At 39.5% G+C, this 23,137-nt stretch overlaps 1 protein-coding gene across 1 annotated transcript in view; it reads left to right on the forward strand.

The window, feature by feature from the left end:
- LOC103821426 (bifunctional heparan sulfate N-deacetylase/N-sulfotransferase 3) overlaps nt 1-23,137 on the forward strand; it is a 51,807-nt gene that overhangs the window by 7,984 nt on the left and 20,686 nt on the right. The window contains exons 3-6 of the mRNA XM_030239094.2: nt 16,001-16,088; nt 16,661-16,815; nt 19,602-19,787; nt 22,218-22,346. Coding sequence (XP_030094954.1) covers nt 16,001-16,088; nt 16,661-16,815; nt 19,602-19,787; nt 22,218-22,346 — 558 coding nt within the window. The remainder of the gene's footprint in view (nt 1-16,000; nt 16,089-16,660; nt 16,816-19,601; nt 19,788-22,217; nt 22,347-23,137) is intronic.

Consider the following 23,137-nt stretch of genomic DNA (forward strand, 5'->3'; position numbering starts at 1 on the left):
TGTAAGTATTTCTTCTGTGCTTTTTGTGAGGAGTTGTTGTTTTGGTTGTCCCAAAGCAGGTAGTAGGAGGTCACCTTTCTCAACTCTGTCTGGAACCTAATAATCTGTATCATACTGGTTGTTGCCCTATTTGTGCTAAAACTAAGGGAGAATATTTTCTTAGAACTTGGTTAATGGAATGAGGAACAGCAAGATGGAAAGACAAGGACAGCACCACATGCAGTGGGTTATTTTTGTTTCATATTTAGCCATGTTTTTAGGTTTTTTCAGTGTTAATATATTTGTCAAGCTACAGCAGCTCTTCATACAGTGCTTCCTTGAACTAGACGTTTGACCCTGCAGTTCAACTTTTAATTTGCTTTAAAATTGCAACAGACACTCTTTTCTGAAACATCCTCCGTACATGCAATAATAAATGAGATTTGCCTCCTTGTTAAGTAGGTGTTTTCCTTAGGCAAACAAATCACGTGGAAGAGAGCAGAAGTAAAGATGAAGCTTCCTAAATGGTTTTCCTGTGGAGGGCACGATGGCAGCGTTTGAATTAGAGGAAGGAGCATGCTTGGAGAGTCTCCTAAAAGCAAACTCAGGTGGCAGGAAAAGAGTCAGATCTGACAAACATCACTGGCAGAATGTGTGTTGTTCTGCAGAAGCAACACTTTCTGGTGACAAAGTGGGTAAAATAAAGCCTGAATAAATCCATCACTGTGTTGTGCAACAGCAGTCGGAGACAGCATGTTTTGTGTTTTCTCTTTGCAAGTGACACCTTAGGATTGTCATTTTAAAATAAGTTGGGATATTTAATTGCCAGAGTTATATACCAGAAACAGGAGACTATTGAGACAAATTTGATTACAGCAGATACAGCAGGATAAACCATATTGTTTGGGGAAAATAATTTGCAGTATGTCAGAAAGTAATCTTCCCAAAATAAAACTGTCAAATTAAATAGAAGTAATATCAAAGTGGAAATAACTTCTAAGTAGGATAATTTCATTTATACAGGACTGTGTTCTGAAACAATGGAATCTTAAAAAAGTGTTCCCTTCTGATTCTTCATCTACTTGTAGTTAAAATGTTGTATTAAACATGTTGTTAGGGCTGTCAGATGCAATGCATCTTCATTACTATTAATATCAAAGGAGTTATCCTAGGTGGCACAATGACATGTGGAAGGAATGAAACAAAATCAATTTGCAGTAGTTGGAAATAGGTTATTGTAAAGTGTATTTGCAGATAAATGACATCTCATTAAACAGGAGTTTTACTGAGTTCTGCTGCAGTGACTGTGACGGGGAATTGGGCGCTGCAAGTGTGAAAAGAGGTTCCAAGTGTAGACTTGGTATAATTTCAGTACTCAAAATTAGCTTATTTCCACTAAGCTTTCATTTTAACTACTGGCAATATAGAATTAAGGAGGATGCTCTTTTGTGATTTAATTTTGTTTGACTTATCTCCTTTTTAATATTTTTTTGCATATACTCACAGCTGCTAGGGCTGTGAGCAGGAGGAGAGTAAGGTGAATGTTTCTACCAGTATTCTATTATTGCTAATCAACCTGAAACTTAAGGACTCTCCCAAGAGCCAGAAGACCTCTAGGGTTGGTTCTGGCTGCTCTGTGATGGCACAGAGTACAGAAACTGGAAGGGTAATGCAGAACCAGTAGCAAAACTCAGGTGGTCATCTGCTCTAAACCCCCTGCTCAGCTGGGCCATGGCCAGGTGCCTTTTGACTGTCTCCAAGGAGACAGCGTCTCCAAGGAGAGAGATCTTGACTGCGTATTAGATCGTGATTTCAAAGGAATTTCTTCTTTAGATATCTAAAATAGATTTCCAAAGTGGCCAGAATAATTAATATTTGGGGGCTTAACCCATTAAAGCTTAACTACCCTCTCCTTTAAAGTATGTGAATTGGAGTTAAGTATATAGAAAAATTACTATTATAAGGTTTGGTGGTAATATTTAATCAGTGTTATGTATTGACCTCAGAAGAGGTCAGATTAAAAGCAGGCCTTCCAAAATGAGTGTCTTCTGTACCTCTAAAGAGGAGGCCAAGTGGTGCTACTTCAGCTCAAGTACCTATAGTGTCAGGAACAAGAGTAAAGAGCCCTTCTGAAAATGTTTTTCAAACATAGTTTATCAACCTAAATCCTGTTGTAAAAGCTTTGTTTTGTTAAACAGCAGGTTAGGTTTATTCTAGTTTCACTACAGCTTCTTTAATCACCAAAAAAAAAAAAAAAAATAGGACCCCAACAACTTAAAACAGTGGTTCAGATTTTTTGAATAAGTACTTGTTAGGGATTTACCAGTCTGTGTGTAACATCTGGGCTGATGGAACACAGTTCTTTGATGTAAGATACTGAGTAGCTTTCACTGTGCATCAACAATAACCATCCATCCTTGTATTTATGTACTTTATCTTCCTCTGGTAAAATAGAAATAATGGAAGAGAATGTTTCCATGGTCTAATTGCCTCCCACTTTGAAAATAAGCTTGGTAATAATCAACTCAACATTCATTTTTCAGTAAGTTGTTTTCTCTCCTATTGTCTATCAGGCAGGAGGGACCATTAGGCTGCGACAATGTTATATTTTATTTTCCTTGTTTCTTTTAGAAAGACTTAAGAGCCTGTGCAGTGCAAATAATTCATTTAAATGGACATACAGAGAATAATCTATCTAGATATCTACAGGATAAGTTTATCTTAATAGACCGTGGTTGTCCTGGCTGACAGTCTACTAATTTAATATCTTCTTTTGTGAGAGTTACTCTTTGTGAAATTTTTATTACTATAAATAATTGAGATTTTTCAAGGGAGAAGCAGATGATAAAAGAGGGGAAATTAAATGTGGGTTTTTTCCCTGATGACAGTTTGTTTCGTGCTGGTGGTCTTGGCCATCCACCTTTCTCTTTGTTTCCCCAGTATATGCACTTGCTGGAGTTCCTTGAGAGTTAATCACATTTTTCAAATGAAAAATTAGAACACTGCAAAATTATTTTTTTCTTAATAATTAGCTGTTTGAGCTGCTTTTGACTGCCTGGTCCTTTGTGTGTTTTTCAAAAGAGACTGAATTGAAGTCAGGATGGGGATCTCTTCAGGTAAGTCTAACCTTTTTCTATATCTGTAGTTATTCTTTATAATTGCCAAGGAAAAATATTTGTATTAACCATATCCATTATTGGAGGAGGATTATAGATCCTTATCTGTCATTCTGGTTTGGAAGTGCTTGGGCAGTGCATAGTTAGTGCATATGTGCATTGCAGTGGGCAATACAAGACTCAGGCTGTAGTCTTCCAGCATTAATCAAGGGAGAATTGGAGGCAAGAGCTGTGATAAACATTGTTCTGGTAATGGAGAGGGTTCAGCCAAAAGGAATCAATTCTTAGCCCTTCAGTCTCCATACAGTCTCTCATCTTGCCTGGATGTTGAGGTTTATAAGGCAGACACCTCTAATGGAGTTACTCCTCTAAATTCCCACAGTAGACATAAACACAGAAAAACAGCTCATCTTCAGGGAGGCCCTGGTTAAGTGAATTGCACCTTAAAAGTATGTGGCTTTGTTCATAAATTGTTTCCAGATATAAACATTTGTGTTGGGTCAGATCAGTCCTCTTCCATTTTCCATAGCCAGTGCTGTTACTTCTTTGTTGCTTTCTTAGTAACATTGGTGGCCTAACCTTTTGTTTAATATAGTTCTGTTTAAAAACAGATTTCCCCACTAAGAGCTAATTGTATATTCCCTGGATCAAATTCATCCATATTACTCAGCACTACTTAAATTATTGCAGTTATTTAAATTCCATTAAGTATCTTTTCACCCTCTGCAGCATGCATGGAAAGAAACCAGAACTTCCCAAGGCAAAGCAGATGACTTGGCTATAAATTTTAAAAATCCAGTCATTTGGCTGTTCAGTTTTTCGTGCACAGGAATGACCTAAATATTTGCCTTGGAAGAGAATTTTCCCTATATATTGTGTTAAGGCACAAGGGCTAAAAGGTTCAGGCAGAAAGCCTGACTTGTCAAGACAAAGGATGGTCCCTGTCACAGGAGGAAGTCTAATTCTCTAAGCTAATTGTTTCTTTATCTGTAGGATCACGTAGCAGGTTATCAGAAAAAAAATGACAGATGTGTCATCAAATGTGTCAGCTGCAGAACCACTGAGCCATAAATCCTTCCTTTGGGGACGATCAAAAAATCTTTTTAATCACGTCTTTAAATTACATAAGAAATTAATGATTATGAACTTTTGTTCTGCTAAATCATTCTGCATTCCCAGCTGGTTAGCTGCAATACCTGTATACCGTTGTGGAATGTGTCTGCTGTGTGTGTACATACATTCTCTCTTAATTTGACCTGAAGCTCCTAAGCTATTTCTTACTCACTTGTTGGAAATAGCAGGTAAAAAGTGCATTCAGTTCTTCAGAAGTGTCAAGGAGAAGGAAAATTACTGACTGGGCAATCTTTCTAGCTATCTGATGCCCTAGCAAGACTGGCTTACTTGAGCATATTGTGTCAGCTGTAGTGTGGAATACGGCACGCTGTGAGACAGTAGAGAGTTAGAATTAGATTTCAGAACTAAAATACAACTTTAAAAAAAGTTATAGAAATTCTTAATATTTTATGGGCTGCTACCAGCATATAGTACAGTCTACCAGTCAGTCACCATAACATCTAACTTCTAAAAGCAGTCTAGTATATGTGCCAGCCTCTGTGAATTTTAATCTAGTAAGATGGATACAACTGCTGCTCAATAGAGCCCAGCTCTTTTTGTTAAAATCAGACTCATGTTTGAAGTTAAAAGCATGATAAAAATCCTCGCCCAGGGCAAGAGGACTGCAGAGGGGCCACAGGGATGCAGATGAGCTGGCTCTGCTTTGAGTATGACACTTCTGGGGCTGCCAGCGCAATGCTGGGAATTCCTTGTGGGCCTCTTCCTCTTTTGCACCTGTGTGAGCTGGACACAACCAAATCCATGGAATAAGCTTGGTGCTGAGTTTAATTTAGCAGTTTATCCATGGTGGATGATGACGAAAACCACGCATGCAGTTTTGGTGTTGCAGCCTTCATTCCTGTAAATTCAGGGGTTTCCATTAGTTCTGCTTTTGATTAAATTCTTGTTTGTTTCATCAGGTATTTTGTGTTTGGTTTTCTTTGCAAAATGAATTTTTGTATTTTTTTCCCCTCTGTTTAGTTTTGCAGTACTTGAATAACTGAATCTGTTGGAGCTTTTTGTTTGGTTTGGTTGTTAATTGTAATGTTCTGACACTGTACATGAATACCTAAAAATGTTTGATGCAGACCTGAGTCTTGAGACAGTGATACGTCAAGAGTTGCACCTTCTTCTGCTGTTATAAATTCAGTGGCAGGTACTAAGAGAAGACAAATGCATTTGAGTTGCAGTTTTTTATTGTCAGAGAGACTGCAGAAACTGTTTCTTGGCATGGTAAATCCCATGAGGTCTTTGAGAGCAAAAAGGCTGATTTGCTTCAAGCTCTTGTACCCCAGCACTTGATCTGACTATTGGTTATTCACTCCTTGGTTTCTTCAGGATAGAACCAAAGTAAAGAAATCATGGCTTCTGTGGATCTGCTGCTGCTTTCCCAAGTAAGATGGTTTGCACTGTGGGTTCAGTCATTTGCATCTTTCCAGAAAATCAGAGTACTTTGTTTTCATTTCTGAATTCCCCGTATTTCTCTGTGGTGGTGAACACTTTGCTATCCTTAGGCTTAATGTGACAATGGTGTCTTCCTATTCTCAATGGAGTTTTCTGATTCAAGAGCTCTTTTAAATAAAACTTAAGGAATGACACTCACCTGAGATCAATTGATCCAATTCTGAATACTTGGGAATGCTGTTCCTGGCTTTTCCCTTGACATAATGTATTATGCAGAGATATATTTACTCTTGAGCATAAGGCTTCCTATGCAAAGAAATCCATAAGAAATCCTTATGTCCACCCTGTGTTGCCAACCTGCACTGAAGTAATTCTTGGTTCACAGCCACATGGTTAGCAAGGTCTGCCTTCCTCTGTCTGTTTAAAAGTACACACTTTAGGAATGAAGGTGAGTATTTTCATGGGCACGATAAAAAATGCGTGATTCTGCACACTTTGAGTGTTGTCAGCATAACCTAAACTCTGCAGTGATTGGGTCGATCCATCTGGCCACGGAAACACAAGCTGCTGTCCTATCAATCCCTCTCTTTCCTTGGATTGCGAGCTCTCTTGGTCAGAGGCTCTTTGTTCAGCAAGCACCTCAATAATACAAACAATAATAATGCATTACAGCTTCCTGCAGAGCTGCACTGATTCAGCAGCAGCGTACGAGTGGCTGCTGCAAGATTTATTCTGGGCTTTTTCAGTGACAAGTTAGCCATCCACTTCCTGCTGCTCACAGAACGAAATAAAACTTTCACAGCCAACAAATAAAAACCAAACTGCAGGCAGATCTAGAAATCAAAGTCATTAACTGTAAAACATGATAGCAAAAGGGAGCCTTCCTCCATCCTGCTCTTCAGTAGCATCACAGGGCACAGTCTGGCGAGAAGACAAAAACCGGAGTGGAAGTCCTAATCTAGTGAGACTCCTAATTCATTTGTTTCCTTTACAGTACAGCAGCATGGCAAGTGGCCTTGCTTCTCCTGTTCATCCTGGAAGGTCAGTGCAATGACATGACTGATTCTAGGTGACCATGCTTACAAAACCATGTGAAGGAAAAGCAGTTGGTTGCCCGTTTATGTGTAGCCCCTCATGGAATAACAACTCCCTATCTGTTTCCAATTCCAGTTTATTTTCTGTGCACAGACCATAAAAACCTTACGACCAATTTTTAGAAGTAGTTACTCTTTAGGAGATTCCTTCTTTCACTTTGCAGTCCTGGAGATGAATTACTGTTCTCCTTGAAGTGTAGCTTCATATCTGAGATAAGTAATAAATTAAATTTAAAACCACTTTATATTGCAGAAATTGTACTGCAATCCATTTGAAAATAGAAACAGTGGTGAGAACAAATAAAAAAGCCTGTGACTGTGCAGAAGAATGTTCCCCAAATCCATGCCAACCCAGGTCAGTAAATCCACATGACAAAGGCTCTCCAGAGGAGACAGGTTTGATTTGGTTTGGGAACAGTGGTTGCATTTTTGTGGAACTGGTAAGCCACAGCTCTTCCTCAAGCTCCCATTTACTTGCCTCTTAGTGTTAGCAATCCTAGGAATAAGCCAAGTGTCTCTTCTTCATTTTAAAGTGGACTTGGACTAAAGATACCTCAGAGTTGTCTTCAATAGAGTGCTAATGGCACTCAAAAGGAGGCTGAAAATCAATTTTGCATTTCTGTAAAAAATGTTATTTTATGCTGCAAGATGTTCCTATTTTCCCTTGTCCTTTCCCACTGCCATTGCTAAAGGTAATAGAAATGTTGAAGATGGTAATCCTGAGACTCCTAAAACAAGATGAATACTTAAATATATCTAGGTTTGTAATGTAAGCTGAATTTAAATTCAAACAGACTATGAAAAATATTTTACATCGCTGAAGTACTTCATCTTACTGACTGAGATTTCTAGATGGTGCTCAGTTCTTCACTACTGGGTTAGAAATATTTGGGGAGTGCTTAGAGACACCAGAATAGTCAGGAAACATCTGAGCAAAAAAAAGAGAAAATATAAAGGCTAAAGAATGCAGTAAGTAACAGTGACCAAAGCAGAAAGCAATAGGCTGCAGATGTCTGCAGGGTATAAACAGTGAGGATGGATAAAAGCATTCAATGTAAGGCACAGAGATATTTAAGTGTAGGCTGAAGAGCCAATAAAAGCAGCAGAGTAGAGGCTAATATCCAAAAGGAAGTTGAAGGATTATGTAAGTCTTTAAAAATCAGATTTGGCAAAAGAGTGTGAAATATGCTATTGCAAGGAATATAATATTGGCAAGGGATTTGTATTAAGATAGGTTCTCAGTCTCGTGCAGTAAATCAAATGCAGAGCTCAGTTGGATTCCTGTGTGTTGGTTTGAGGCTGCAAGAGTAGACTTTGCCAGCTGGGATGTTTATCTGGGCACATCTAGCTTTTGTAATCGTGTCTTTTAGGAATGCAAGCACTCATGAAAGCAGGTAAGGCGTGCATTAACACTTTTGACAAAATCACACCACCACCCCACCCCCCCCTTTTTCACAGAAGTCTTGGGATTTTCTGCAGTTACGTCCTTTAGACTTGGTACAATGTGGGAGCCAATGAAATTGTCAAAGTTCTTATTACCTTGAAATAAGTTTTTACGTTATTTCTGTGTTGGCTATATATATAATCATAAAAGTATGGCTTGAGAAAAGAGATGTATTTGTTATTTTGTGGAAACTTTCTCCTGGGCTTTTTTTTTTTTTTTTTTGTAATTTCTTTGATACCAATGCTGATGTAGCTGGGGAATTTGATTCAACAGCTTTAGAACTACTCATAAGGAGAAGGAGAAAACCATAAATTGTGACCCTTGGCTGGTGAGCAAGCTGAACATTGAATTCCCATCTGTATCTTACCTGGAGCTTTCAGACAGAGTGAGAAAATGAAAAATTTTTTGTTAAAGATTGGTTTTTTTTTTCTGTCAGTAAAGATGAAACATAGAAAACGAGCTTCTGGTTTTTCTTAGGTCACCTGAAACAGAGGTAGATAGCTATTTTTATTCAGAAAGAGTATTAGAAGCAGAGGAATCCTTTTGGCTCTATTAGGAAAAAAAAAAGAACATCTAAGGAGCATTTGTGAGTTAACTGTGACATCAGTGCATTGCCCAGCACTTGGAATGATCTTTATTTAATATACGAGTAATGTGGTCATTTTGTCATGCTTTGCTAAGCAGGGAGAGCAACCAGTTTATTTTGGTTTTCCTCTATTTTACAGGGTTTGAGTCTTCATTAATTTGCCCTCTTTGTTCTCTAGTATGTAGAACTCAGCACTGACACAAATGCTGTGCTTTAGTCTTACCTGGGGCGGAAAAGTATCAGCCAAGAGGAAAGCAAACCCCAAGGTGTTCTCTTTGCTTGGTGTCAGCATTTTAGACGTAGCTTGCAGACTCCAATACTTCTTCCAAGGTACCTAAATAGCAGCTTGTTATACCTTGGTTTGTGGAGTTGAGTTTTTCTGTAATCATGTAACAGATTTATGTTTTAAGTGTGGCAATTGTTACTCTGTGGGAAAAAGAGTATCGAAATTTAGGTGCTTTGAATTCTATGTGCATTGGAAAAATAGATAAATTTCACTCACTCTTGAGCTCTGATTGTTTACGTAATGGTGTAGACCAGACTTTTAAATCTTATTTATTTTAAATTGTGCTGAGCAGGAAGCACAGCCTGTAGTCCTTTTGGGGATAAGTGGGTCTTAGTTTGTCCAGGCTTAGGCTTTGAGGTCCGAAAAATATTGGCACTGAAGATAAAAAGTAAGGCTGAGGTTTTTCCAGAAGACCATATTCACACTCTCTTGGATTTGATATATGTAACACTGACATTACATTTTTACTTTCATTACCTAAAGAATTGGATTTTTATTTTTTTATTTCACAGTCTTCCTCTGTCAGTCCAGGAATTAAATTGAAAGAGAGTAGATTTATATCAGACATCAGGAAAGAGAGACTTTTACAGTGAGAGTGGTGAGGCCTTAGCACAGGCTACCCAGAGAAGCTGTGGTGTCCCCACCCCTTGAAGTGTCCAAGGCCAGGTTGGATGGGGCTTGGAACGACCTGGTCTAGTGGAAGGTGTCCCTGCCCTTGGCAGGGGGTTGGAGTGAGGTTACTGTTCCTTTCTTATCTGGACAGGATGTGTGGGGCAGAGCAGGAAGGGAAGGAGGTGCTTTGGAGACCTGACGTGGAGAGCAGGTCCTAGGCAGCAGCATGAAAGTTGCTGCAGGCTATTGCACCTTGGGAATAGCAGTTTTGGAATGAAATTTGTGATAAACTGTGTTTTACACAATGTCACCTTTTGTACACCAGCCACGGTGTATAGGTGGGCCTGAAGCTGCACCTCTAAGACATCAGTGCTTTGGGCAGAGTAAGGTGGCCAGGGACAGACTTGTCAGAGCAGTGCTGCTGCAGTGCCCCAGCTGCAGCTGCCTGTGCATCAGCTGAGCCCCGAGCTCTCTGCTGCTCAGAGATCAGGCCTTGATCTTCTTCCAGGGCTGAGCCCTGCAGGTGTTTCCAGCCACTCCCTGCCAGTGGCAGGGTGAGAGGGCCCAGTCAGGGGTTGGGATGTGCTACAGCCCTCCTTGTCCTGCAGCCAGGTCTGCCTGCTGGGCCTGCTGCCTTCAGTGGGAGCTACAGCTGGAGCTGGCCTGTGAGGGAGCATTAAATAAGGAGCAAATGTGCTGTTGATAATGAAGGGGGAGCTGGGAGCTCAGATCACAACCTCTGTCCTTTCCGAGCCGGGTGACTTTAAAATACATGTTCAGTTGGACAGAACAGCCATGGCACTGTTTTATCCGTGACAGAGCACTGTGCACCCTTGCAGACAGGATGTGAAGCTGCAGAAGTGTGGGTTGGCTAATGAGGGGTGCAGAGGTGTAATGCTTAACATTTCCTGGGAGCCAGACAAGTGTCAACACAAATCAATGAACAGCCCTTAGAATTTATGTGCTGCTGGTGGGATGCAATGGAGACAAGCCAGACTAAGCAGGCAGAGAAGAGTGGCCCAGAAGTGACCTGGAACAGCATCTGAGGGATGGCCTGTCGTGCTCGGGGCTGAGGCAGCTCTGGGGCTGTGTGTGACTGCAGCTCAGCTACCAGAGTGCTTCCGCTGGGGCTAACAAAACTCACATTGCCTCTGTACTGACCATCGCCAGATCCAAGAACTTAAAAATACCAAGAGATTCTAAATGCATTTTAGAGATATTTTGGTTTTGCTCTGAGTTCTTTTATACTCTGAGAACTCACTTCTCAATACTTGGTGTTAGATAAGCAGGTCAAGTATTAGGTAAAAATGCAGCCAGCAAGGTTTCTATTGACAACAATCTGACCAAAATCCACGGGAAAATAGGTAGCAGTAAGATGTTTTATTAGTTCTGTTTCAACTGACCTGGGGTTTTTTTTGACCTTTAATTAAAAGAAATGCAGGATTTTATTTCTTCTAACTGCAAAATAATGAGATCGTTTAGCTGTTTAGTAACAGTAACCTCTTTCATCTAAGAACAGTGTAATTACCAGCTAATAAAGCTGAAGTTCAGACAGTACCCTGAAAACAGAGTGCTAATTACCTTGCTTTATTAAATGCTATTGGCACCGAGTATTTATAACCTTCAAGTTACCTTGCCATAATTAGCTGAATTCTCATTAGCTGGTACCTCAGCCTCCAAGAAGTGAGAAGTTGGTGAAGGAAGTTAGAAATATTTCTTAAATCTCTTGGTTGTACAGATGATTTACCTAGATGAAAGAGCCTAATTACTTGAAAATACGTAATTGCACTATCATCAAGATCATTATTGTATGGGATAAAAAACAACTCTAAAGGAAGACCCTGTGACATTTAAAACAGTGTATCCCGATAAAAAGACTTTTTATTGAAATCATTTGAGCAGCATTTTCCAAAGTGGCTCTTTATATTTTGTGGATCCTTCACTGGACACATAAGTTTGGACCCTGAGGTGAAGTTGTGGCTCCTCAATTTTTTTCTTCTATCGGACACTAAAAACCTTAGGGGGCCCATAATTGGGCTCCAGGCTGATACTTTATTGACACTTAGAGGGAAAATTGGGTTACCCGTTCTCTGCCAGCAAAACACTTTGCAGAAAAAACCAAAGGTTTTCTTTGTTTTTTCTCTTGCCCCCTCTGTAGTGTCAGCTCTGCTAACAGAGTGCACAAAGATAAATGAAGCTTTCTTGTCCTTTTGTCTAAAGTATAGATAAAATGGTTTTTTTCAGGTATATCCCTGTACCCAAAGCAGTTATTCTTTCTCCCACATAGATTAAATGTTTATGGTAATAGGTGTCAAATTGCTGATCTTGGAAATTCAGAAAGAGTAGTCATTGCATTTTAATGATGTTCCAAAATACATAATTTATCATTTATCATTTTTCCTCAGAAGCAAAACAGTCCAATAAAATCCTGATTCCCAGACCCTTGGGTTGGACCTTCACTGAGGCTTTCTTGTGTCGCTGCTTGTCCTGCTGCTTCCCAGCACCCCAGGTTCTGCAGGAGGGGGAGGTTGAGGGAGGCAGGTGATGTAGCAGTACCTGAGCAGCAGCTTCTGCTGTAGCACTCCCAGAGCAGGACAAGGCCAAGTGATGTCCCAAAAAGAGCGGAGTAAAAGGACATTGCATCAGTTCCAGCTCATTAAACCTTTCTACACCAAGAGCTCCACTCAGAAAATGGCTTTGGTTCTGGTTCTTCCCTCTCTTGCAGGGGTTACAGAAGAAATACAATATGGACAAATTAAAGCTACTTCTGAATAAGAGCTCCCCTAGAGGGGCTTGCTCTGCTTAGCTCAGACGCTTTCACATTGCGCTTTCTATTAACTGGTCCTTGCCTTTATTGAAGAGCCAACACAACATTAGAAATTTTACTCAAAAGCAAAATACTTCCTAATTTAATGGCTCCCTTGATAGTATTTTCAGACAGTAAAACAGTTAAGCAAGCAAGCATTAAGAGATGAGATCTGTTTCCCAAAAAAGGATGAGAAAGGCTTTCTGGAAAACGACGAAGCTGCCCTTGCATTTGTTGCTGACATAAAAGCATGTGCTGATGTGAAGTGTAAGATGTTAATGCTGCAGCACTGTGGGGCTCTCTCTGTCTGGTTGCCAATTTAGTTGAAATGTACGTGATTGCAAGTAGAATTACCAGAATATTGAACTATTTCTCTTTTCAAATGTCTGAGTTCTTTAGCAGCTTTTCAGCAGGAAAATAGTCATAAATATGTTGGTGTGACTGCACAAAGAAGGCATCATTCCTCTTTGGTGAACCAGAGTTCAACAAGGCAATCTTGATTTATTCCTTTGATCAGTCAAGGCATTTGAGTCTGAATATTTGTGTTGATGCTGAAGAAATCACAACTGTCTGTTTGCTGAAGACAGGCTGACACTTGCAGCTTTTCTGTGGCAGAGTCTGAAGAGAAAGCACATTGAGGTGTTTGAGGGTAGGAGGCAGCATGGCTTTCTGGCTATGCAAGTGGGAAGCAGGCTTGCAGATATAAGTTTTCTCTTTGGCTTTTCAGCTGATTTACTTGAACAAAAACTTTTGACAGCTCATGTCATCTGTCCATGCCTCTGTCCTTTCTTGAGAGATGAGGAAGTCTGTTGTTTTGCTGTCAGGATAACTTGTGTCTATCCCTTGAATTGTAACAGGGCCTTTTTCTGAGATTTTGGTGTTTACTGTCAGTGAAGAAAGGTGTCTTTCATCATGTATTGAACATTTACATTTGATTTCTGGCACTGGGAGTTTCCTAAACCTAGTTTGTGAGCTTAGGAAAAGTTCAAAAGAAAGTATTCCTTTGGAGCTGTGTACATGAAAGGGATTATGCAGCCAGCGTTTTATTTTCCTTATAGTACCAGCAGAAATATAACATGTACTAAATAATTATTTATAAACATATGAAGACTTTACTAGATGGTTTTAAAATATAATCTTCAGTACTGGTGTATTTATGTAACATCTCATTCAGATACCCAGAGGTGCTGTTCATAAATAGTTATAAAATCTCCAGAAAATACCAGCACTTTACCTTCAGCTTATAAAACAGCATGTAAAAAGGAAATTTCAGGCTTTTAGTCCCCCTACATTTCTCTCTTTCCCTCTTTCTGACGGAAACTCACAGTAATACGCCCTGCCATCTGCTACTATATATTTTTCATGAGTTTTAACATTTTGTTTTTAGAACCTGAAAGATGAGTAAAATGTCAAGTCGCCCAGAAAATAATCATAGGCACGACTACTCAAATGTTAGCTCGGCTTGTCTGTACCCAGAGTGGTTCACAGCTTGTCTGTGGCCTCCCTCTTCACAGGCAGAGCAGGTACACCCTTGGAATTAGCTGATACATTCCCAACACAAGGCAAGAAGGTGGGAAGCACCCTGGCAGAATTAATTCCCAAGGAAGAAGTGAGCTCTGTGTTGCCTTGTTCCAGAAATGTCTTGGACCTTTTGCCACCTTTCTCCCTCCTCCCTTTGAAAAGCCTGTTGGTCATTCTAGTTTTCCATCCTGCTGGATGGAGACCAGATTGGAGGTGACAAGCTGGGAAGGTGTTAGGTGTTAGAAAGGTACAGCATAAAACCTTCACCTCAAAAAAATGCTCACAGCTCTTAATGTGGAGGGAAAGAAGTGAACAGCCCTTTGTGCCACCTCGCTGTCAGGCTGTGCTCAGGATCCCTTCTCCTCAACATGTGCCCTTAGCACAGGAAGGGAATAGCTGGATTATTTGCCTCCTACTTTTTAGCCACTCAGAGATAAGGTTATTTCCTTGAATAGATTCCGAGCAGCCCAGGGTTGGTTTTCATATTAGTCCTGTGCAGATTTGCTGCCTTTCATTAGAATAAGAACCCTCCTTGGAGATCTTTGCACTCTCAGCCTGTGCAGAAGCCCTTGTTACAGTGTTGCAAGATTTTTTGCTTAATATTCTGATTCGTAAGTCTGGAGCTTGGTTTCAATTATCTCCATCCTCTGCTTCATTTTGCTCATTCCTTTAGGATGTCTCTTGTTCACAGGACAGTTTTCAGGCTTTGTGGTGAAAGATGATGATCTTTACCAGGTGAGCCCTGGGAAAGACCTGAAGAGCTTGTGTGCTCTAACAAGGTGGATATTGCCTCAGTCTGTAAAATGGGTCATATTTTAAGGAATTCTAAGTTGAGTGTACTGTGCTTAATACCTCTACTGGACTGGACTTTCTACTATTTTGTTGTCATTGGCATATAATTGTAGGCTAATCACTTATAAAATGAAAATATCCAGTGAAAATAATGAAAGTTACTGGATCATATTTTTCAAGGCACTAAGTTGCCTTTGCATTTCAAGAGTAGGGCGCCTGCTAGACCATTCAACTTTTGAAAATCTCCAGTCATTTTAATCTTTTTTGTGCAGTTAAATACATTCCCCATTCATAGCACAGGCTTCTCTGACAAGAGTGATGTTTTCAGATGCTTTATTAAAGTCATTGTGCTATGCTGTATGTTGTCTTGGAAAGCTTTTCCATGACCTTTGCTTGTCTGTTTTGTTTTTGCTTTGCAAAGTTTGGAAAGCTGGATTTCTCTGTTCCGCCTGGAAGACTGAACGAGAGAACAGCAGGCTGTAAGAGTCTGGGAGAGAATTCCTCAATGCGATATGTAAATCTTAGGAGTAACAAATCAAGAAGAGCATATTGAAACCCGTCAGTGAAGCTGTACCTGATGAATAATGCTTCCCCCTTCTTCCTACATGCTGTTTTTTTGTTTGTAGTGCTTTAGTGCAAGTACACAGATCCTGACAGTCAGTATTGCTCACTGTCTGAGAAATGAGTCACAATTTGGGGGAATCTGCAATCCAGTTTTTTGATGTGTAATAGGGTTGATTTCGCTTCTTGCTGTCCCTCTAGATTTTTCTTTTTGCCTTGCCCATGATTTTGAAACATGACTGAAATGCTGTGGATGTACTTAAGCTGATGCAGAGAAATGTAACTCTGACAGTTGCTCTTCATCCGTGTGAATGGAGCAGTGCTGGGGGGCACAGGAGATCTGAAATGAATTCCTGGCTGTGGCCCAGGTTTACTGAGTGACTGCTGGAAGGTCTTTTGTCTCTGTGTGCCTTTGTTTTCCTCTCTCATGATTCAGGGAGTATCCCAGCATTTAGTAGCTGGTTATCTTCATGAGGAAAATGATGGAGTTTTCATGAGGTCTTTAATCTTTATGTGCTAATAAAAATATCTGTACCTCTCTGTCATACATCAAGAGCTGCTTTTAAATATCAAAACCAGTTGAAAAGGCACATAACTGTAAAAATATTTATATTGTTATATTAAGGTGGTGTGCCAGGTTGTGTTCTCTACAGGTATGTTTATATGCTGGTTTGCTTCTTTTTCAGGCCCTGCTTGATACTCAGAATCTTTTGAGAGCCCAGATTACAAATTTTACTTTCAACCTGGGATTTTCAGGAAAATTTTATCACACAGGTAAGAATCAAACACTAAAATTACTTTGATTTTGTTGGTGTTCTGTCTAGTGTGAGGACAAGTAGGAATGATAGAGTCTTGAGGGCTTTAGTATGCTGTGTTCCTGCCTTAGTTGCTGGTGTGAAACAGATTAAATGCCTCTTGCCCCTTTTATTGAAATTTAGTTCCTTTCAGTCTGCTTTTGAGTGGTAAATTCCACCAATCACATAAGATATTGTGTTGATTTCACTGAGGGATCTGTTGAGCTACCACAGTTCACCCTTGTGATTGTTGCATCTCTACTGTAGAAATATAGCAGTATATATTATCCCTTAAAATAATTTTGTTATGAAACCATGTAGAAATAGGAGAGATAAAAGAAAGAGTATTAAATAGCATATGGGCCAGCCAGGTGGTCCTGACTGTCCCATTTTGTCCCCAGTGACTCAGCAGGAAGTGTTTTAACTGGTCACAGTTTATGATGTTAATATCATTCGTACTGTTTCCAGCATTTGTAAAACTATAATAAAAGTAGAAGCTTTACTTCAGAAATGTTTGGGGGGGTTTTTGGGTTTTTTTAATTTCCTCTGCAGGGACTGAGGAGGAGGATGAGGGCGATGACCTGCTGCTGAGATCTGTGGATGAGTTCTGGTGGTTTCCCCACATGTGGAGTCACATGCAGCCACACCTCTTCCACAACGAGTCCTCACTGGTGGAGCAGATGATCCTCAACAAAAAATTTGCCTTAGTGAGTTATATTTTTTGCATTTTTTATTTAATTTGGATTCTCAGAAACCAATAATCTCTTTAGACTAGAAAAAACCCCCTGAGTTTCTGGAAGAATAAATACTCCATTGAAAGGTAACAAATGACTTTGTGAGACCACTGGATGTTAGGGTTAGGTAAGTGTGCCACATTTTCAAAGATGCAATTCTGCAGTGATACCCAATAACATTTTATATATTCCCTTTGCATCAACTTTATGTAAACTTGTTTTGAAAAGCATTGCCTTTATTAATTATTTATTCTCAGCAAAACTCTGAATCAAATGTTTCAGTGAGAATATAAGAAAAAATGAAAACAACTTTTAGGTCTGATGATATTGGAGAAACAGATCACAGTTAAATTCATACAGCAAACCAGAATTGCCATACATAAAACCTGTTATTTGTCTGAAGAGGGGGTCTGGTGTTAAGACCTAATTGTATCAAAATATCTCAGCAGATGTAACTTGTTTGCTAAACTGCTTTTGCTCTTACAGCAGCCTAATTCTACTTCTTCCTTTTCAAAATCCACTGGTTGCTCTTTAGCTGGCAGGTGGTGGATTTGTTCCTGGAAGGAACAGGGGGATTTGAAATACCAGAACAACAAAGAGTGCACTTAATGGTCGTGTGTCAGTGAGTGTAGGAGAACATGATAGTTCTGACTATCAGCCAATAAAGTTTGTATTTGAAATCTTGGCTTTTAAGTGAGACACATGCTTTCTTTCAAACAAAGACTTCACCAAGTTTGCTGTAAATTGTTGTTGTACTGAGTACAGGACAGCTCTACTTAAATGCTTCCTTTCAAGAAGGCGTTGCGGTAGGTGTTAGATTGCTGAAAATGTAAAAATCTCGTGTCCATAGTTGCCTTTTTAATATGATTCTGTGTACTGGTGCAAGCTCCACTGCAAATCAAATGGGTCCTTGTAGTTCTGCTGTGACCTAAGACATCCTCTGGGATTAGTGTGTAGGATGTAATCATTAAAGAGTGTTATAAGGATAATGCATTCTCAACCCTGGTTTATGTAACTTCAGCAATTGCCATTTTCTTTACTACTTTCAAAGCTCTTAATGCTTACAGATATTTTCTGGTAATTTTTTTTCATGTTTAGACATACAGACATGAAGCTACTCACTATGTTTCATTTGCTCAGAGCATTTAAATTAATAACAGAGAGAAGTAGCCGCCTTTTTGAAAGAGGCCGAAATTGCCCATGCCTGGTGCATTATTCACTCAATGTGTGTATTGTGTGGTAGATGCTCAAGTGGGGAATAGCAGTCAGTGAGGAATAATGGAGACACTAATTCATTGAAGATGACAGGCCCCCTATTAGAGTGAAAGATTTAGATTATGTTCTTATTACTGCCTATTGTGAAACTCAGGGGGAGAAGCCTTAAAAATCAGACTTTTGTTTATAGATAAATGAAGGAGATGCAGAGGGATGTTAGAGAATGCAATTCCTTATGTGATCTGTGAATATTTTCCTTTTGGATGGTTATGCATGCTTAAGGGCAGTAAGAAAGATAAAAGGAAGAAGAATTGGATTATCTGTGATGGAATTAAATCGTGTAAAGCAGTGGAACTGATGGAGTATCTACTCTTTATCTTCTCGTGCAGTACAACCAGGAGGGCAGATGTTACTCATTCCTGCTTGGCAGATTACACATAGTGCCCTTGAAGTGTGCTATAAATTCCTAAAGGCAAACAAGAATTTCACCATTCTTTAAACATAGAGAACTCAGGTTCTCCACTGTGATTGAACCAGGCATGTCTGTTACACACAATAAATGATTTTACTAACATCACACACCCATTTTCCTAGAGATTTTCGTGTTCCTTAGTACCTAGTTTATTCAAAGGAAGAGGTCCAGCTATCACCCAATCCTTTGCACACGCAGTATGATTGGGAAATATGGTGAGGAGGACTGTATCAATTCAAGCCATATTAAAAACTCTAAGAATTCAAAGGCAGTGCAAGGGCAGTCTTCCTAAATCGTGGCAAAATGATATCTTATGGACTGTGCATTCCACTGATCAGACTGTCAAGGAATATCTGCTATATACTGTTCCTTTGAAAAGTAACCTGAAGGAAAATGCATTGGGTGTGAAGAGAATCTAATGGCACCGAGGTATGTTCACACAATAATTGCCAGCAGTCTTCAAAAACAGGAAATGTGCTCAGAAGGGTTTACTGTACAACATCTGCCTGTCACAAGTGGTTATCTTTCTACCGTTTTTAACATGACACTGAAATAGTTAAGCTGGATTTTGAAAATGGATTTCTCCTTTGAATATGGACTAGAAGGGAAATGCAGTGACTCTGAAATTCATCTCCTCATCCAAGTAATTGTGAAGGGACTAGTAGTGGAAATTGTGGTTTTGTAGTTGTAGCTGCCAAATGCTACGTGTTGTGTTGAGTATGTGCCAGTGATTATCTCTCTGAAATCAGAGTTTGTGAGCAAATTACTTGCAAGAACTTGGAAGTGTGCAGCTTTCTGTTTCATGTAGATTGAATAAACCAATGTAAACATTTATATCCTTCTTCCCTGCCTACTCACAAAAATATTTTCTAAAAAGGCTTTTGTCATAAAATCCTATATTTCATCTTCACCATGCTGCCCTCCATCTCCTTCCAGATCATCATATTTTGATATTACTGTTATTTGCATTTCAGACCTGTTCTTGGGCTTTCACAAACAAAGCAGTTGAGAAATATCAAAACATCAAGTTTCTGAAATTTTTGAGTGCAGCTGTTGTTCTGTCATGTTTTAGGAACATGGTATTCCAACTGACTTGGGCTATGCAGTGGCTCCACACCACTCAGGAGTCTATCCAGTACACGTTCAACTTTATGATGCCTGGAAAAAGGTCTGGAACATCAGAGTAACCAGCACAGAAGAATACCCACATCTGAAACCTGCAAGGTATAGACGAGGCTTCATCCACAAAAACATCATGGTGAGTTGTGTTGCTGATGTTCATTTTGTACTCTGCCATTTCATGAACAGTTTCCTTTTAAGTGGAAAAGCTGGGTATCCTGAGAGTTCACACTGCGAGAAGCACTATTGCTGTGCATAAGTAGCAAGGTATATTTCGCAGTGTCTTGTTAATTAAAATCAGTCTGTTGCTGCTGATGTTTCTGCTGATGAAGGTGGCATCCAGGCATCCTGCTGACAGCAGTTAACAGGCTTTTAACTGTTCTAGTCCTGTGGTTAATGCTGGTTCAGGGAGCTCAAGGAAAAAGTCAACTTTGCATCATTTAACACAATATGCTGGGTTAGATTTCTATCAGGTTTTAAATGTGCATGGTACCATTAACTGCAAGAGAGTATTGCCAGGTTATGCCACCTCAGAATCTGGATCTGGGTGGGTACATATTTTTGTCTTCCCTATGAACTGTGCATGGTTGCCCTTGTTTGGCTTCCTGCCATACACAAATGCCAGCTGGGCTTTGCAGCCTGGTTTAACACAGAGCCTCAGGAGCTGTGGGGAAGGAAGACACCCCCACACCACCTCCAGGCTACCAAAGTGCTCTCAAATCTGACTGTTTCCCTGAACTACATAACTCCCAGCACCGTCACTGACAGCCGTGGTTGCCAAAGGAAGGGCTTGTACCCAGCTGACATGGAAGGCGTTGTGCTGTTGCCATCCAAGCACAGAGATGGAGGCTATTTCGGGTTCACATTTTGTCAATATTACTTCAGAAGGGTTTCAAAACAGCTTTCCAAAATACTTGGAAGGATGTTCCAAGTAACTTTCTTTTGGAGTGTGTGGGAGGGCAGTGAATGGGGGCCCTGTTGTACCTCTGGCTGCAACAGGCACTTTTGGGAGGTCGAGAGCCTTGGCACAACACTTAGAACAGAATTCTGGTATTGTTCTTGGGTTGCCATGGATACCACTTTCCTAAGCTAAGTAGTAGTGTTTTAACATTTTGATCTATTTTAGGGTGAAGCAAATGAAAATGATCTCCAGAAACCTAGGAACAAAACTGACACCAATATAGGGTTGAGCTACAGTTTTTTCTCCTTAGAGCAATCACTGCATGTGAAATAATGGGTTTGTGGATGTGCTTAGGGAGCACAAAGCATTTGGGGAAGACAGATTGACTCAGAATCTCCAAAAATCTCTTCCATAAATATTTGTAAAAACACGTCATTTGAAGACACATAATGAGATTTAACACAAGGACACTGCAGCCAAAAATCTATTTCCAAAACCAGTCATATGGAACCACCTGTTTGGGGAGTCTCAAGCTTTCAGTTCTCCAGGGCAAATCCATCGAGATTTTACATCTGCAGGCTGATAGTAATGAACACACTCAGTAGGAACATTTTAAGATTTGTCAGAGCACCTCCCATCCAGTACAGCTTCATTCCCTTCCTCTGTGAAAAATTGTTCTCATATTTCCTCTATGAAATCCAAAGGTATTTTAAAAACTTAGGCAAGTCTATAGCAGATGTACGAATTCCATACATTTTCTGACAACACAATTTACAGTCAGTGATCACAGTATTCCCTACATCACAAGAAAAGAAATGTTGAGGAATTAAACTGCAAGAAATAAAGAGTATCTACAAAACCACAGCCAGTGTTCAAGGAAGTATTTCCATGCTTAAATAGTTAATCTGTCATAAGAATCCCAGTTAAACATTGTACGTGAACATCCATACTCAGCTGTTGATTTTCCAGAAGGAATAGACATAATTGAAATACCCTCCAGTAAATTGTTTTCTGAATTCAGGAGAAAATATTTGAGTTTCTAATGGAAAACATTGCTGCATTTATTAGTTCTTCATATTCAAAAGATTTGTTCTTGGAATGTTTTTTAAAATAATTTTACTTGTACCATGTATTTCAACTGGTCTTAAAAAATAGCACAATTGAATGAGAAGTAAATCATTCTTATAAGGTGAGCATTATTGACAAATTTCCCTCTGTGTCAGAGTGGAATTATTGGTGATGATGCCTAAGCCAATTTGCCATCCCAATTGCAGTTTGAATTTACAACAAAGCCATCATTCAGATAAAAGTGGAACTGACTGATACGATATAGACTGATAATATTTTAGGTCATCTTTTTTATATTATTTCAAAACTTTAGACTTCAAGTCCTTGGATTTAGGATGAGGTGTTATGGACAGAATGAGTTGGACGAGGCTCTGGAATTGTAATTTGGTGATAGAGATCAGTCTGCAATTTAAAACAAAATATGATGAATTTTTAGATGCTACAATTTTAGTGATAATAATTGATCTAGATCAGTATTGATTTCTAGCCAAGTTGAGAGGCCAAATATAGCCAGGAATTTTCTGTGTTACTTCTCTGACTTTTATCATCTCATTAAAAGTATAAACTCTTGAATTTTTTGTGTATTTTTCATAAATTCAGGTGCTTCCTAGGCAAACTTGTGGCTTATTCACCCACACCATTTTCTATAAAGAGTATCCCGGAGGTCCAAAGGAATTAGACAAAAGTATTCAAGGAGGAGAGTTGTTCTTCACAGTGGTTCTCAATCCAGTAAGTACAGTGGAATTTTCAAATGTTTTTTAAAAATTATTTCAAGAAAAAGTTCCAGGGCTGATCAGCTGGGTCTCCCAAACAGTAAAGTTTACTGACAGTTCTTTTGCTTTTTCAGTTATTTAAATTAAGATCTAATATTATGTGTGTGCTGTTAGTTGTACAAAGCAGTCTCCACCTTTTTTGACATCTGTTTTGTTAGTAATGCAGCAGTGCCAGCCTGTCTTGTTCTTTACTTTTTGCATGATACCCCTGAGATTTAATATTTCAAAGAATTTGAATGTGAAGAACTCCTATGAGTATCTCAGGTAAAGTTCATTTCTCTGCTGTGCCCAAGTCATGATGCCAACTGTTGGGAGCACTTACTGAGGTGAGAAGGCTTCAAGCAAGGAATGCTTGGGCTCCAGTCAGTTTTGAGACATTTCAGTTGCTCTGTCATAGCAGCTTCAAAGAAGAGATCCAAGCAAAAGAGCCACAGAGCTGAAAGAAAAGATCTGAGTAAATGAACCATATCTGCTTAACCTTTAATTTCTCTTTAATGGAAGATAAACAAGAAGTGAGGCACTGAAACTACAGAGCACTGACAGAAGAGAGCAGTGTAGTACTTCAAAATGGTGTGGGATTAGGTCAGCTGCCTCAAAAGTGACCTTTTAGACAAGCTTTTAGATGAGGCTTGCGTTTGGGATCCAAATCAAACATATAAATAAAATTCTGCTGTTTTATAGAAATGTAGTCACTGGGAACACCAAAGGGAACAAAACATATTTCTGCTAAGATCTTTTGAAATAACC

This window comes from Serinus canaria, chromosome 4, assembly GCF_022539315.1.
Source record: "Serinus canaria isolate serCan28SL12 chromosome 4, serCan2020, whole genome shotgun sequence".
Lineage (NCBI taxonomy): Eukaryota > Metazoa > Chordata > Aves > Passeriformes > Fringillidae > Serinus > Serinus canaria.